This window comes from Salmo trutta, chromosome 4, assembly GCF_901001165.1.
Source record: "Salmo trutta chromosome 4, fSalTru1.1, whole genome shotgun sequence".
Classification (NCBI taxonomy): Eukaryota; Metazoa; Chordata; class Actinopteri; order Salmoniformes; family Salmonidae; genus Salmo; species Salmo trutta.
The window spans coordinates 1,223,561-1,241,689 of NC_042960.1; the positions used below are offsets into that span (position 1 = coordinate 1,223,561).

General features: G+C 43.3%; 1 protein-coding gene across 1 annotated transcript; it reads right to left on the reverse strand.

Moving 5' to 3' along the window:
• Nucleotides 1-680: 680 nt before the first annotated feature.
• On the reverse strand, nucleotides 681-17,916 carry LOC115191571 (prostaglandin D2 receptor 2-like). Its single transcript, XM_029749363.1, has 5 exons — nucleotides 17,715-17,916; nucleotides 7,704-7,930; nucleotides 6,543-6,655; nucleotides 4,735-4,883; nucleotides 681-1,583 (listed from the first exon to the last, which is right to left on the reverse strand). The coding sequence occupies exons 2-5, from the start codon at nucleotides 7,880-7,882 to the stop codon at nucleotides 681-683; spliced, it is 1,344 nt and encodes a 447-aa protein (XP_029605223.1). The 5' UTR covers nucleotides 7,883-7,930; nucleotides 17,715-17,916.
• Nucleotides 17,917-18,129: the final 213 nt, after the last annotated feature.

Below are 18,129 nucleotides of genomic sequence, written 5' to 3' on the forward strand. Positions count from 1 at the left end.
AACCAATGGTGCTGAAATGTGATGAAAGGGTCAGCTGTGAACTGAAAGTGTTGTTACACTAGAGGTCTGGGATGTGACAGGTCCTACTTTTATGTATCTACTGCTCTCTGGGTGTGATAACATCACACTCACTTTATTTGCCAAGAACATTAACACAAACCCAGAATGTGACTTAGTGACCAGGTGCTGCCAGCAACAGACAACGCACAGACAGAGTACAGACACGCAGTCAACATAGTCAACAGCATCATACACAATATAAATACAGAAAACAGACAGCTCTGGAGAGTGAAACTGCTGATGTAAAAAGGGATTGATAATCAAATTCTGATTGATTCCTTTATTGATAGACAACTGCTTTCAAGAACACACACACACACACACACACACACACACAATATCCACCAAAATGATTTCAGAGAATTAACTCTTTGTGAAGTGCCAGATCATTTTGTTATCATATTAATATTCTATAAACGGTCACAAAAAAATCTAATTCAAGTTAAACAGAATCAACTAGTTAAACACTGCCAGTTATTGAGGAGCAGTTAAACATTAGGACAGGATGTGGTAACATACAACACAGGAAGCACTCCTGTAGGCCAGCAGAACAAGAGAGGTGATTCTTATTGTCTCAGTTGATGTCAACAACGTTTTCTCATTCAGAGTATATAGTCAGTTCAGAGTGTCCTCTCCTTGCTCCAGGTGTCCACAACTGGCTTTGAAGTTGTGGTTGATGGAAGCAGATGCGGAGAGTCTGGAGTCCCCAGACAGCTTGGTGACGATGATGAGTTCCCCCCCAGGCTCCCCCTTCCCTTCCTCCTCCCCTTCCTGATACTCAACCCCAGCCCCCCCCCTCCTGCTCCACCCATCCCTCCCTCCTCCACCAGTCCTTCCATCAGCGACCCCAGACTCTGTCTGATCCGGATGCAGAAGTTGGGACAGCTGAACGCGTACAGCACTGGGTTTAACACTGGGTTCAGGAAGGCAAAGGTCGTCGCCACTGGCAACCCCACCTCCACCAACACGACCTTGGTCGGCCAGTACTGGGCGGCAACCTCGATGAGGCAGAACACGTGATAGGGCGCCCAGCAGAGGGCGAACGTCGCGATGACCGATGTCACCATTTTGGTGAAGCCACGGGATAGGCCGGGCTCGGTTCGTCTAGAAGACAATTTGATGGAGGTGGAGGTAGGGGTGGAGCCTTTTGGGTTGGGGGTGGAGCTTTTGGTGTTTGTGTTGGGTTTTAACTCTCTGCGTTCCACGTTGGTAACAATCAATGCCCCGGTGAGTCTACTACTGCTGTCCTTCCTCCTCCTCTTCCTCCTCTGGCTCAGACTGATGCCAAAGAGGGCGTAGCTCCCTGCAATCACCACTAGGGGGAGTAGGAACGCCAGGAACGTCTTGGACACGGCGGTCGCCGCCTGCCGTACCCTACAGTCCCTCTCTAGCGTCCCTGGTGACGAGTACAATCCAAAATGGTGGTAGCAGAGCTTCCTTCCGTCCGTCTTCTCCGTCACCGCCCGGAACAGGAAGTAAGGGAAGGTGTTGGCCGCCGCCCACAACCAGCCCAAAGCACACACCTTGGAAGAACAGAAAGAAGATTAGAAGATGACTTTATTGTCCAGTGCATGGATGTCTCGCAGAAACTTGTCTTCTGCTTTATGCTCTTTAGACATAGCTACTGTCAAAGTGTCTACAATATTACCACTACGGGCAACACCCTATTGCAGATTAAACACGGAGACACTGTAAACACTCACAGGTCATCATAATACATTATATAATTACATCATCAACGTACGAAAACAGAACTAATGACGTAACAAAACTAATGACTTAACAGAACTAATGACTTAACAGAACTAATGACGTAACAGAACTAATGACGTAACAGAACTAATGACTTAACAGAACTAATGACGTAACAGGACTAATGACATAACAGAACTAATGACTTAACAGAACTAATGACTTAACAGAACTAATGACGTAACAGAACTAATGACTTAACAGAACTAATGACGTAACAGAACTAATGACTTAACAGAACTAATGACGTAACAGAACTAATGACTTAACAGAACTAATGACGTAACAGAACTAATGACTTAACAGAACTAATGACATAACAGAACTAATGACGTAACAGAACTAATGACTTAACAGAACTAATGACGTAACAGAACTAATGACTTAACAGAACTAATGACATAACAGAACTAATGACGTAACAAAACTAATGACTTAACAGAACTAATGACGTAACAGGACTAATGACGTAACAGAACTAATGACTTAACAGAACTAATGACTTAACAGAACTAATGACGTAACAGAACTAATGACGTAACAGAACTAATGACATAACAGAACTAATGACCTAACAGAACTAATGACGTAACAGAACTAATGACTTAACAGAACTAATGACGTAACAGAACTAATGACTTAACAGAACTAATGACGTAACAGAACTAATGACGTAACAGAACTAATGACTTAACAGAACTAATGACTTAACAGAACTAATGACGTAACAGAACTAATGACTTAACAGAACTAATGACGTAACAGAACTAATGACTTAACAGAACTAATGACGTAACAGAACTAATGACCTAACAGAACTAATGACTTAACAGAACTAATGACTTAACAGAACTAATGACGTAACAGAACTAATGACGTAACAGAACTAATGACGTAACAGAACTAATGACTTAACAGAACTAATGACTTAACAGAACTAATGACCTAACAGAACTAATGATGTAACAGAACTAATGACTTAACAGAACTAATGACTTAACAGAACTAATGACGTAACAGAACTAATGACTTAACAAAACTAATGACGTAACAGAACTAATGACTTAACAGAACTAATGACGTAACAGAACTAATGACCTAACAGAACTAATGACTTAACAGAACTAATGACTTAACAGAACTAATGACGGAACAGAACTAATGACTTAACAGAACTAATGACTTAACAGAACTAATGACTTAACAGAACTAATGACGGAACAGAACTAATGACTTAACAGAACTAATGACTTAACAGAACTAATGACGGAACAGAACTAATGACTTAACAGAACTAATGACTTAACAGAACTAATGACCTAACAGAACTAATGACTTAACAGAACTAATGACGTAACAGAACTAATGATGTAACAGAACTAATGACTTAACAGAACTAATGACTTAACAGAACTAATGACGTAACAGAACTAATGACTTAACAAAACTAATGACGTAACAGAACTAATGACTTAACAGAACTAATGACTTAACAGAACTAATGACGTAACAGAACTAATGACTTAACAGAACTAATGACGTAACAGAACTAATGACTTAACAAAACTAATGATGTAACAGAACTAATGACTTAACAGAACTAATGACTTAACAGAACTAATGACGTAACAGAACTAATGACGTAACAGAACTAATGACTTAACAGAACTAATGACGTAACAGAACTAATGACGTAACAGAACTAATGACTTAACAGAACTAATGACGTAACAGAACTAATGACTTAACAGAACTAATGATGTAACAGAACTAATGACGTAACAGAACTAATGACTTAACAGAACTAATGACGTAACAGGACTAATGACGTAACAGGACTAATGACGTAACAGAACTAATGACTTAACAGAACTAATGACGTAACAGAACTAATGACTTAACAGAACTAATGACGTAACAGAACTAATGACTTAACAGAACTAATGACGTAACAGAACTAATGACGTAACAGAACTAATGACATAACAGAACTAATGACTTAACAAAACTAATGACGTAACAGAACTAATGACTTAACAGAACTAATGACGTAACAGAACTAATGACTTAACAAAACTAATGACTTAACAGAACTAATGACGTAACAGAACTAATGACTTAACAAAACTAATGACTTAACAGAACTAATGACTTAACAGAACTAATGATGGAACAGAACTAATGACTTAACAAAACTAATGACTTAACAGAACTAATGACGTAACAGAACTAATGACTCAACAGAACTAATGACCTAACAGAACTAATGACTTAACAGAACTAATGATGGAACAGAACTAATGACTTAACAGAACTAATGACTTAACAGAACTAATGACGTAACAGAACTAATGACGTAACAGAACTAATGATGTAACAGAACTAATGACTTAACAGAACTAATGACTTAACAGAACTAATGATGGAACAGAACTAATGACTTAACAGAACTAATGACTTAACAGAACTAATGACGTAACAGAACTAATGACTTAACAGAACTAATGACGTAACAGAACTAATGACGTAACAGAACTAATGACTTAACAGAACTAATGACGTAACAGAACTAATGACTTAACAGAACTAATGACGTAACAGAACTAATGACTTAACAGAACTAATGACTTAACAGAACTAATGACATAACAAAACTAATGACTTAACAGAACTAATGACATAACAGAACTAATGACTTAACAGAACTAATGACATAACAGAACTAATGACTTAACAGAACTAATGACATAACAGAACTAATGACATAACAGAACTAATGACGTAACAGAACTAATGACATAACAGAACTAATGACGTAACAGAACTAATGACGTAACAGAACTAATGACTTAACAGAACTAATGACGGAACAGAACTAATGACCTAACAGAACTAATGATGGAACAAAACAGAATGTAAAACCTTCCAGGCGGCGCTAATGGAGCGATGGTTCTGGCTCCAGACGGGCTGCGCCACCAGGAGACAGCGGTCCAGAGAAATGGCCGCCAGGAGGAAGGCTGACACAAACATGTTGAGGAAGAAGACTGAGGACTGCGCCGTACACAGCGGACCTAGAGGATAGGATCAACTTTATTGTTCCCGAAGGGAAAACAGTGCTGCTGTATAGTAAACAACAATGGCGTATCTCATGTGGGGCCGAGTGGCGAAGCGGTCTAAGACGTCACTACAGACCCGGGTTCAATCACGGGCTGTATCACAACCGGCCGTGATTACAATTGGCCCTGCGTCGTCCGGGTTAGGGGAGGGTTTGGTCGGGGTATGCCGTCATTGTAAATAAGAATTTGTTCTTAACTGACTTGCCTAGTTAAATAAAGGTTAAATAAAAAATGTGACACATACACTATTATTTAGCATATCTATCTATACACTACATGATGAAAAGTATGTGGACACCTGCTCATCAAACATCTCATTCCAAAGTCATGGGCATCAATATGGAGTTGGTTCCCTATTTGCTGCTATAACATCCTCCACTCGCATGAGGGCATTGTCATGCTGGTACAGCAAAGGGCCTTTCCCAAACTTTTGCCACCAAGTCAGAAGCACACAATTGTCTAGAATGTCATTTTATGCTGTAGCATTAAGATTTCCCTTCACTGGAACTAAGGGGCCTTGCCCGAAACATTAAAAACAACCCCAGACCATTATTCCTCCTCCACCAAACTTTACAGTTTGCACAATGCATTGGGGCAGGTAGTGTTCACCTTGCATCTGCCAAACCCAGATTCGTCCATCAGACTGACAGATGTTGAATCGTGATTCATCAGGCCAGAGAAAGCGTTTCCACTGCTTCAGAGTCCAATGGCGGCGAGCATTGCACCACTCCATCCGATGCTTGGCATTGCGAATGGTGATCTTAGGCTTGTGTGCGGCTGCTCTGCCATGGAAACGCATTTCATGAAGCTCCTGACGAACTGTTCTTGTGCTGAAGTGGCTTCCAGAGGCGATTTTTATGCGCTACGCGCTTCAGCGGTCCCGTTCTGTGAGTTTGTGTGGCCTACCACTTTGTGGCTGAGCCGTTGTTGCTCCTAGACGTTTCCACTTCACAATAACAGCACTTAGAGTGGATCGGTGCAGCTCTAGCAGGGCAGAAATTTCACACTGACTTGTTGGAAAGGTGGCATCCTATGACGTTGCCACGTTGAGCTCTTCAGTAAGGCCGTTCTAATGCAAATATCTATGGAGATTCCATGGCTGTGTGCTTGATTTTATAAACCTGTCAGCAACGGGTGTGGCTGAAATAGCCAAATCCACTCATTTGAAAGGGTGTCCACATACTTTTGTGTATGTAGTGTACATTACCAATACCCATGTTATACATATCTTGTACATACAGTATACATATATATTTAATGCACACTCTGTCAGTGGCTTACTAGTTTAGCTCCTACATTTTTCTGTTAATGTATTTCAATGTACCTATAGACACAACAATGGAGAAGCTGATATCATAAAGCCCCTAGTCATCAGAATGGCAGAATTTGTCAGCCATTTTATCTGGGACCCGCTATTACTAGGACGTCACATAGAAGAATTCACATCTACCCAACGCAGCGGTTAGAAAAGAAAATGCCTGAGCGCGGAGTTCCAACCTCTGGATTTGAGCAGAGAAGGAAGTTAGGTTGAATTAGCTATATCCCGGAAAACCGGATGCACCTGGTTATTGGCAACTGCGCTAACGGCGACTGATATATGGTCTATGGGCGTACCTCCCAGCTCCCAGCTGTGAGAGGAGTGCAGGTAGTGTGTAAAGAGAGGGAGGGTCAGCGTAGCCAGGAAGTCTGACAGGGCCAGGTTGAGAACCCAGACAGAGGCCACAGTCCTGTGAAGAAAAAAGAAGGGGATTCACGTTATTCCCAGTGTTACTCCTGTCCCTCCGGACACCACACACACTGTCTAAGCAGAAAACACTACACTGAGACAACCTGTGAACCAGGGTAGAATTGAAAGCAGCCAATTAAGAAAGTAAACTAAAATTACAATTCAATAGTATCAAATAATTACGTTCATTTTCAGTAACTTCTCAATAAACTGAAAAGCAGAAACTATTTCTTTCAGAGGTTTTTACATTTCTGCATTATTTATTCAAATCACTTCCTGAATTGACTGCCTTCATTTAGAATTGAGCCAAACCCTGCTGTGAACACACGCACACACACACAGCAACCCCCCCCACAAAACACACACAGCACCCCCACCACACACACACACAGCACCCCCCCACCACACACACACACCGCATCCCCCCCACCAAACACACACAGCACCCCCACCACACACACACAGCACCCCCCCACCACACACACACAGCACCCCCCCACCACACACACACAGCACCCCCCACCACACACACACACAGCAACCCCCCACCACACACACAGCACCCCCCATCACACACACACACAGCCCCCCCCACCACACACACAGCACCCCCCCCACCACACACACAGCACCCCCCCACCACACACACACAGCACCCCCACCACACACACAGCACCCCCCCACCACACACACAGCAACCCCCCACCACACACACACAGCACCCCCCCACCACACACACACAGCAACCCCCCACCACACACACACAGCACCCCCCACCACACACACAGCACCCCCCCACCACACACACAGCAACCCCCCACCACACACACACAGCACCCCCCCACCACACACACACAGCAACCCCCCACCACACACACACAGCACCCCCCCACCACACACACACACAGCAACCCCCCACCACACACACACACAGCACCCCCCCACCACACACACACAGCACCCCCCCCACCACACACACACACACACAGCACCCCCCCACCACACACACACACAGCAACCCCCCCACAACACACCACCAGCCAACCTACCGGCGGCGCAGGCGGAAGCCGAGCACCCAGAGGACCAGAGCGTTCTCCAGGATACCCAGACAGGAGACCAGCCCGTGGACACACACCACCACCAGGTTGACCCCCGTGTTGTTGTTTAGAGAGTGGTCCAGCATGGTCTGGAGGAGAGGACAGACCGCAGAGGAGGAGGAGTTGAACATCCTGGAGGAGAGTGATGAGGAAGTGGAGGAGAGTTGGAAGTCTTGGCTCTGGAGGGAAAGAGAGAGGGAGGGAGAGATGAATGGGTTGTGTTTATGCTGTTGTAGAAAGGGCAGACCAGAGAGGAGGAGGAGTTAGACATTATGGCTCTGGAGAGAGCGAGAGAGAGGGGAGGGGAGGGGAGAGAGAGAGAGAGGGAGGAGAGAGAGGGGAGAGAGAGGGAGGAGAGAGAGGGGAGAGAGAGACAGAGAGACACAGATAAGAACAAAGAGAGAGTGACAGAAAGAGAGAAATAGTGAGGGAGACAGAGTGACAGAGAGGGGTGGGAAGAATTAGATGAGTGACATGTAATGTCATTGTGACATCTGGTGACATTAACCATGAGTCTGTTCCATGTACAGGCAGACAGACAGGTACCATACAGTACTGTGTGGGCAGAAATCCACTACTGGGCCTATATTTTTTCCATTACATGAAATAATCCACTTATGGCTTGTAAATAGGGTACTCATGACTCATGACATTAACTGTGATTACACTCATCTACAGTATTAACAACTTTAAGATCCTCATCATTGATGTGGGGTGGACCAAGTCTTTTCCTGTTTATGTGTTTTGGAACCCTTATTATGCTGCTTGCAAAACCTTACTGGGAAGAATACTGTACTAAACAATGGCAAGTATTGTAGTCCTTCATGGGAATGACTGTGCCAACTGATTGCTCACACCTGTAACTGTTACTGCAAGTTTGGATGGCTGTTTCTTAAGCTTACTGTATGTTTTACATCCGAAACAGTTTTCGCATATATTCTGATAACATTTTGTGATGTTTTTGTTGGTATTGGTCTTCGGCTGTTCGTGCACATACATTTTTTTCGTTAGGGTTAGGGTTAGGGTTAGGGTTAGGGTTAGGGTTAGGGTTAGGTTAGGGTTAGGGTTAGGGTTAGGGTTAGGGTTAGGTTAGGGTTAGGGTTAGGGTTAGGGTTAGGGTTAGGGTTAGGTTAGGGTTAGGGTTAGGGTTAGGGTTAGGGGTTAGGGGTTAGGGTTAGGGTTAGGGTTAGGGTTAGGGTTAGGTTAGGGTTAGGGTTAGGGTTAGGTTAGGGTTAGGGTTAGGGTTAGGGAACTGAAGTAATTGGTGATTGGTCAGAAGTACTACTCCTAGTAGGACTGGGGGAACATAAAGTGTTACCTAGATGTAAAATTAGGCAACTAAGACCTTTTCGGCTAAAACGTCAAAATTAATGACAGATTTCTTGATTTAGCTTAGATTAATTTTGAGGAAGTGTTTCTGACTATGCTGTTTCTGGCTATTTCTGGCTATGCTGTTCTGGCTCAAGAGGGACAAACAACAGTAATATTTCTGCTTTTTTCAAATTTTACAAGCGAAGGTCTTCAGGGAGTATGAGACAGCCGCTTTGCCTAGCCAAGTTCTGCTACATATGTATGTGGACGCCTTTAGTCCTACTGGAATATATTTGGGGTTTCATCATGTGGATTATTTATTTTGGACATCTGTATACTGACTGACCAGAACTGGTGACATCCATACTTTTACAAATGATTTGCTGCTGGAATCATTGGAATTTCTGTCTTGATGGATTTTGAACAGAATTGAATGTAACATTTTAATTCATTGGAAGACAGACATTGTTGCCTAATTGCACCAGTGAGTCGATTTAATTTCGTGAGTCAGTGACACAGACACAGTCATGCACATCTGCACGTCCGCACGCTCAGAGACAGACCCATAGTCAGAGAAGAAGACAGAGAGGAGCATGATCACACTTTGCTCTCGAGAACCCATGGCACTAACGAGGCATTCTGCCTTATCCCAAGGGTTGTCAGCTGTGAGCTCTCCTTATCGGTTTGAACTATAGAAACGTCCGTAATCATTGGTTGCGATACAGTTTTAATTATAGAAACGTCATTGGTTGCGATACGGTTTTAACTATAGAAACGTCCATAACCATTGGTTGCGATACAGTTTTCGAAACATATGAAACTCATGTTCCATATCAGCAATAAATAATCCTTCAAATAAGGAAGAGACACTGAACGTTACAGGTTAGCACAGATAGCAGGTTAGCACAGATCCATACAGCTGTGTGCCACCAGCCGGCTGACTACACTTCCTCTACACTTCCTCTCCAGTTAGCTTACACACAGGTTTTGGAGCTAGAGGGCTAATTAACACAGGTGGTCGTCTGTCTTCCATCTGTCTTTCTGTAAACCAGCGCTGTAACGTGGCGATGTGGCTGTGTGGGAACACTAACCGTAACCCTGTGAAGTTTTTTTCCTTTTTTTCTCCCGCTGATATGAAAGATATTATACGTTCCTTATGTTTCCAAAACCATACCGCAAGCTATGCGTTTTAATGTTCAGAACGAGCATCAGGGCTCTTAATTAACAAAACTCCCCCGGACAGAAGATACCTTCATGAATAGACGCTAAAGGTAGTTAAACTTGTGTCTATGAATGACTGTGATGGGTAGACATAAGGTGGTGGTGGTGGTGGTCAGTGGAGTGGTCCTACACTAGATAGATAGATGGTGGTGGTGGTGGTCAGTGCAGTGGTCCTACACTATGATAGATAGATGGTGGTGGTGGTGAGTGGAGTGGTCCTACACTATGATAGATAGATGGTGGTGGTGATTGGAGTGGTCCTACACTATGATAGATAGATGGTGGTGGTGGTGGTCAGTGGAGTGGTCCTACACTATGATAGATAGGTGGTGGTGGTGGTGAGTGGAGTGGTCCTACACTATGATAGATAGATGGTGGTGGTGGTGGTCAGTGCAGTGGTCCTACACTATGATATATAGATGGTGGTGGTGGTGAGTGGAGTGGTCCTACACTATGATAGATAGATGGTGGTGGTGATTAGAGTGGTCCTACACTATGATAGATAGATGGTGGTGGTGGTCAGTGGAGTGGTCCTACACTATGATAGATAGATGGTGGTGGTGATTGGAGTGGTCCTACACTATGATATATAGATGGTGGTGGTGGTCAGTGCAGTGGTCCTACACTATGATAGATAGATGATGGTGGTGGTCAGTGCAGTGGTCCTACACTATGATAGATAGATGGTGGTGGTGATTGGAGTGGTCCTACACTATGATAGATAGATGGTGGTGGTGGTCAGTGGAGTGGTCCTACACTATGATAGATAGATGGTGGTGGTGGTGATTGGAGTGGTCCTACACTAGATAGATAGATGGTGGTGGTGGTGAGTGGAGTGGTCCTACACTATGATAGATAGATGGTGGTGGTGGTGGTCAGTGCAGTGGTCCTACACTATGATATATAGATGGTGGTGGTGGTGAGTGGAGTGGTCCAACACTATGATAGATAGATGGTGGTGGTGATTGGAGTGGTCCTACACTATGATAGATAGATGGTGGTGGTGGTCAGTGGAGTGGTCCCACACTATGATAGATAGATGGTGGTGGTGGTGAGTGGAGTGGTCCTACACTAGATAGATAGATAGATGGTGGTGGTGGTGAGTGGTGGTCCTACACTATGATAGATAGATGGTGGTGGTGGTGGTCAGTGCAGTGGTCCTACACTATGATAGATAAATAGATGGTGGTGGTGATTGGAGTGGTCCTACACTATGATAGATAGATGGTGGTGGTGGTCAGTGGAGTGGTCCTACACTAGATAGATTGATGGTGGTGGTGATTGGAGTGGTCCTACACTATGATAGATAGATGGTGGTGGTGGTCAGTGGAGTGGTCCTACACTATGATAGATAGATGGTGGTGGTGGTCAGTGGAGTGGTCCTACACTATGATAGATTGATGGTGGTGGTGGTCAGTGGAGTGGTCCTACACTATGATAGATAGATGGGTGTCCATGACCCATCTAACTGTCTGCAACTGTACCAAGTAACCTGAATATGTAAATCATGTAATAACCTGAAACATGAAACATGCAAACTGGAAAAAGACCTACTCAGACAAAGAAATGAACAGCAGTGTGACAGTAAAAGGTGATTCAAGTATTTTTCTTACTCTGTATCTCTCGGGCTATGATGTGACTTTTTACTGTTGGCTACCGAGGAAGCAGGGAAGGAGTGTGTGACATGTTTTGACATGTTGTCACAGTGGGGAAAACCAAATATTTTCAAAAACTCCTTAAAAAGGGATGTTTTGACAGAGATCAGATCATCCACTGACTGTGGGTGTTTTGTATCTACTTTAATGAGAAAACGTGATGAAAATGTCAAACAATCTCAAACAGTAGAGTCATTTCATCTTTGAGTACTTACAGTAATGCCCACAGCAAATGAAACATGTGCTGTTAACTCTCCCCAGCTGTTAGGTCTCTGTTTACTCTGATGATGTAGAAGTAAGAGAAAACATGAGGAGTGTGTGAATATGAATCCCACCCCTCTACTATATATAGCCTCTTACTACTGTTGAAGCGCCACTTCCTGTCTCTATATCCTCCTCATGTTTTCTCTAGCACTTCATTAGGAGTAGAATATCAGTGGATGATCTGATCTCTGTCAAAACATTTGGTTTTCCCTCCTGTGGCAACAACATGTCAGAACTTGTTGCTGTAGTATATTCCCTAGCTGCATACCAGACCAGGTATGACTGAACACTTGTGCAATTCTGACAGACAGAGCGTGTTAAAAACACACAGGCATGCCAAAGCCAAAGTCAGGGGGTGAAAGCCAGTGGTTTAAAGATACCATTTAATGTTTAAATCAGACTATGAAATCAACATAACAACAGTAGAACCGTGTCATGGCAAGTTCATTTGGGGTGAGGTGGGGATGGGATGGGGGTGTGCGCACGCGGTTAGAGGTTAGATGTCAGCCAATCAGCATTGAAGGCAGCGTATATATAACAAAAAATCTCACTTAGATTAAAACATATAAACATTCATTCTGTCACACAAGTCTTTCATCTCTCTCACCCCCCCCCCCCCCACACACACACACTCCTGTCAAATTGCGGTATAAAGTACCCAGACTAAATACAGGTTAGTATGCCATGCCTGTACATGAACAGCTAGACATCCTGGTTAGTTGACTTAAATAAATCCACCCACTCTGCAGCAACATGACATCACCCCTCTGGAACAACAACAACATGACATCACCACTCTGGAACAACATCACATCACCACTCTGGAACAACATGACATCACCACTCTGGAACAACATCACATCACCACTCTGGAACAACATGACATCACCACTCTGGAACAACATGACATCACCACTCTGGAACAACATGGCATCACCACTAGGGAACAAAATGACATCACCACTCTGGAACAACATGACATCACCAATCTGGAACAACATCACATCACTACTCTGGAACAACATGATATCACCACTCTGGAACAACATGACATCACCACTCTGGAACAACATGACATCACCACTCTGGAACAACATGAGATCACCACTCTGGAACAACATGACATCACCACTCTGGAACAACATGACATCACCACTCTGGAACAACATGACATCACCACTCTGGAACAACATCACATCACCACTCTGGAACAACATCATATCACTACTCTGGAACAATATGACATCACCACTGGAACAACATGACATCACCACTCTGGAACAACATGACATCACCACTCTGGAACAACATCACATCACCACTCTAGAACAACATGACATCACCACTCTGGAACAACATGAGATCACCACTCTGGAACAATATGACATCACCACTGGAACAACATCACATCACCACTCTGGAACAACATGACATCACCACTCTGGAACAACATCACATCACCACTCTGGAACAACATGACATCACCACTCTGGAACAACATGAGATCACCACTCTGGAACAACATCATATCACTACTCTGGAACAATATGACATCACCACTGGAACAACATCACATCACCACTCTGGAACAACATGACATCACCACTCTGGAACAACATCACATCACCACTCTAGAACAACATGACATCACCACTCTGGAACAACATGACTTCACCACTCTGGAACATCATCACATCACCACTCTGGAACAACATGACATCACCACTCTGGAACAACATCACATCACCACTCTGGAACAACATGACATCAACACTCTGGAACAACATGACATCACCACTCTGGAACAACATCACATCACCACTCTGGAACAACATCACATCACCACTCTGGAACAACATGACATCACCACTCTGGAACATCATCACATCACCACTCTGGAACAACATCACATCACCACTCTGGAACAACATGACATCACCACTCTGGAACAACATCCCATCACCACTCTGGAACAACATCCCATCACCACTCTGGAACAACATCCCATCACCACTCTGGAACAACATCACATCACCACTCTGGAACAACATCACATCACCACTCTGGAACATCATCACATCACCACTCTGGAACAACATGACATCACCACTCTGGAACAACATCACATCACCACTCTGGAACAACATCACCACTCTGGAACAACATCACATCACCACTCTGGAACAACATGACATCACCACTCTGGAACAACATCACATCACCACTCTGGAACATCATCACATCACCACTCTGGAACATCATCACATCACCACTCTGGAACAACATCCCATCACCACTCTGGAACAACATGACATCACCACTCTGGAACAACATCACCACTCTGGAACAACATGACATCACCACTCTGGAACATCATCACATCACCACTCTGGAACAACATCACATCACCACTCTGGAACAACATGACATCACCACTCTGGAACATCATCACATCACCACTCTGGAACAACATCACATCACCACTCTGGAACAACATCCCATCACCACTCTGGAACAACATCACATCACCACTCTGGAACATCATCACATCACCACTCTGGAACAACATGTCATCACCCCTCTGGAACAACATCACATCACCACTCTGGAACAAAATCACATCACCACTCTGGAACAACATCACATCACCACTCTGGAACAACATCACATCACCACTCTGGAACAACATGACATCACCACTCTGGAACAACATCACATCACCACTCTGGAACATCATCACATCACCACTCTGGAACAAAATCACATCACCACTCTGGAACAACATGACATCACCACTCTGGAACAACATGACATCACCACTCTGGAACAACATCACATCACCACTCTGGAATAACATCACATCACCACTCTGGAACAACATCACATCACCACTCTGGAACAACATCACATCACCACTCTGGAACAACATGACATCACCACTCTGGAACAACATCACATCACCACTCTGGAACATCATCACATCACCACTCTGGAACAAAATCACATCACCACTCTGGAACAACATGACATCACCACTCTGGAACAACATGACATCACCACTCTGGAACAACATGACATCACCACTCGGGAGTAACATCCCATCATCCACACTTCTCCTAACCTGGCAGCAGTGTTGGAGAAGCTACTCTGAAAGTATAGTTTTACCAAGCTACCAATTTATTCACACTGGAAGAGGTTAAGCAACACTTAAGCTACCCTTAAGAAAATTGTATACTGAACAAAAATATAAATGCAACATGAAACAATTTTAACAATTTTAATGAGTTGCAGTTCATATAAGGAAATCAGTCAATTGAAATAAATGTATTAGGCCCTAATCTATAGATTTTGTGACTGTGCAGGGGAGCCAGACCCAGCCAACCAGAATGAGTTTCTCCCCACAAAAGGGCTTTATAACAGACAGAAATACTTCTCAGTTTCATCAGCTGTCCGGGTGACTGGTCTCAGACGATCCAGCAGGTGACGAAGCCGGATGTGGAGGTCCTAGGCTGGCGTGGTTACACGTGGTCTGCGGTTGTGAGGTCGGTTGGACGTACTCCCAAATTCTCTAAAACAACATTGTTGCCAGGGGTTTGAATGTTCATTTCTCTACCATAAGCCCCTTTTTATTTATCACTTATTTTACCAGGTAAGTTGACTGAGAACACATTCTCATTTACAGCAACAACCTGGGGAATAGTTACAGGGGAGAGGGATGAATGAGCCAGTCATAAGCTGGGGGTGATAAGGTGACAGTATGAGGGCCACATTGGGAATTTAGCCAGGAGACCAGGATTAACACCCCTACTCTTACAATCAGTGCAATGGGATCTTTAGTGACCACAGAGAGTCAGGACACACATTTAAAGTCCCATTCAAAAGACAGCACCCTGCAATGTCCCCAATCACTGCCCTGGGGCATTGGAATATTAATTTTAGAACTGAGGAAAGGGTGGCTCCTACCAGCCCACCAACACCACTTCCAGCAGCATCTGGTCTCCCATCAAGGGACTGACCAGGACCAACCCTGCTTAGCTTCAGAGGAAAGCCAGCAGTGGGATGCAGTGTGGTATGCTGCTGGCTACCAATGACCCCCAAGTTGCACCTGTGTAACGATCATGCTGTTGAATCAGCTTCTTGATATGCTACATCTGTCAGGTGGATAGGTGATCTTGATAAAAGAGATATGCTCACTAACAGGGACGTAAGCTTTTTTGTTCATTTGGAAAATTTCTGGTATCTTCTATTCAGCTCATGATACATGGGACCAACACTTTACATGTTGCGTTTATATTTTTTGTTCAGTATAGTTTACTTCACTTAAGTTACACTGAAAAAGTAGTTCACTACATCCAAAATACTCAGCGAAAGATTATCATATGTAAATCTGAAATGTCATACTATACAAATTGTAAGAACAGAACCCTTTGAGGTCATATGTTAACAGAACATGTCATTTAGCCTAAATAACAAAAAAAAAACAATGATTCGAGTGAGAATTTGCCAGGTCTGAAAGGAAATTCTTGCCTACTTCACCCATAAAGCAATTAACTACTGAAAACACTAACTAGATTTTAATTTACTATTTTAACTACCACCAAGCTACTGCAAAATGTACACTGCCTGGCATCCCTAATGAACTTCAGATGACGGAATATAGCACTGTACATGGTGTAGTGAGATTACAGGTTTGTGAGTTTGATTCCCATGGCCACCCACACGTACGCCTTGGATAAAAGCGTCTGCTAAATGGCAGATATTATTGCATCATGTAATAGTTATTACATAACATCATGGTTCTCATTACAATAGGGTTACACTCCGTCATCAGTAGTTTATCAACCAGTTCATAGATGAGCAGCCGGGTGTCTAACGGGCCAGGGTGGAAATGCTACCAGATTTATATTACATCTTTGTGTTTTCTATATCTACAGATTGTTTATATGTTGTTCTAAATATTAGAATGAAAGTGGTAAAATTCAGATTAACACTTGCTTATTAACAACACATTAACACTGCTCTCCATAATACTGCTCTCTGGCAACTAACTACTGTTGATACTGAGACCTGGAATAATAACTAGTGTAGTCATACTAACTACTGTTGATACTGAGACCTGGAATAATAACTAGTGTAGTCATACTAACTACTGTTGATACTGAGACCTGGAATAATAACTAGTGTAGTCATACTAACTACTGTTGATACTGAGACCTGGGATAATAACTAGTGTAGCCATACTAACTACTGTTGATACTGAGACCTGGAATATTAACTAGAGTAGTCATACTAACTACTGTTGATACTGAGACCTGGAATAATAACTAGTGTAGTCATACTAACTACTGTTGATACTGAGACCTGGAATAATAACTAGTGTAGTCATACTAACTACTGTTGATACTCAGACCTGGAATAATAACTAGAGTAGTCATACTAACTACTGTTGATACTGAGACTATCTCTCTGCACCTGTAGCTACTGATGATGAGTTAGCTCTGGTTACACTCACCAAGTAAACTGTAGTATTCTCAGTTGTAGGAGTGTTGTGTTCCTTCAGTCATTCCAGTATTCAGGTGGTTTGATTAAAGTCGTCCCACTCCTCAGTGCATGGTGATCCTGCCCGCTCTGTCACAGACATCTATGGTTCCTGCTGTCTCTTTCTACTCCTCTGTCTCTTTCTACTCCTCTGTCTCTTTCTACTCCTCTGTCTCTTTCTACTCCTCTGTCTCTTTCTACTCCTCTGTCTCTTTCTACTCCTCTGTCTCTTTCTACTCCTCTGTCTCTTTCTACTCCTCTGTCTCTTTCTACTCCTCTGTCTCTGTCTCTTTCTACTCCTCTGTCTCTTTCTACTCCTCTGTCTCTGTCTACTCCTCTGTCTCTTTCTACTCCTCTGTCTCTGTCTACTTCCTCTGTCTCTTTCTACT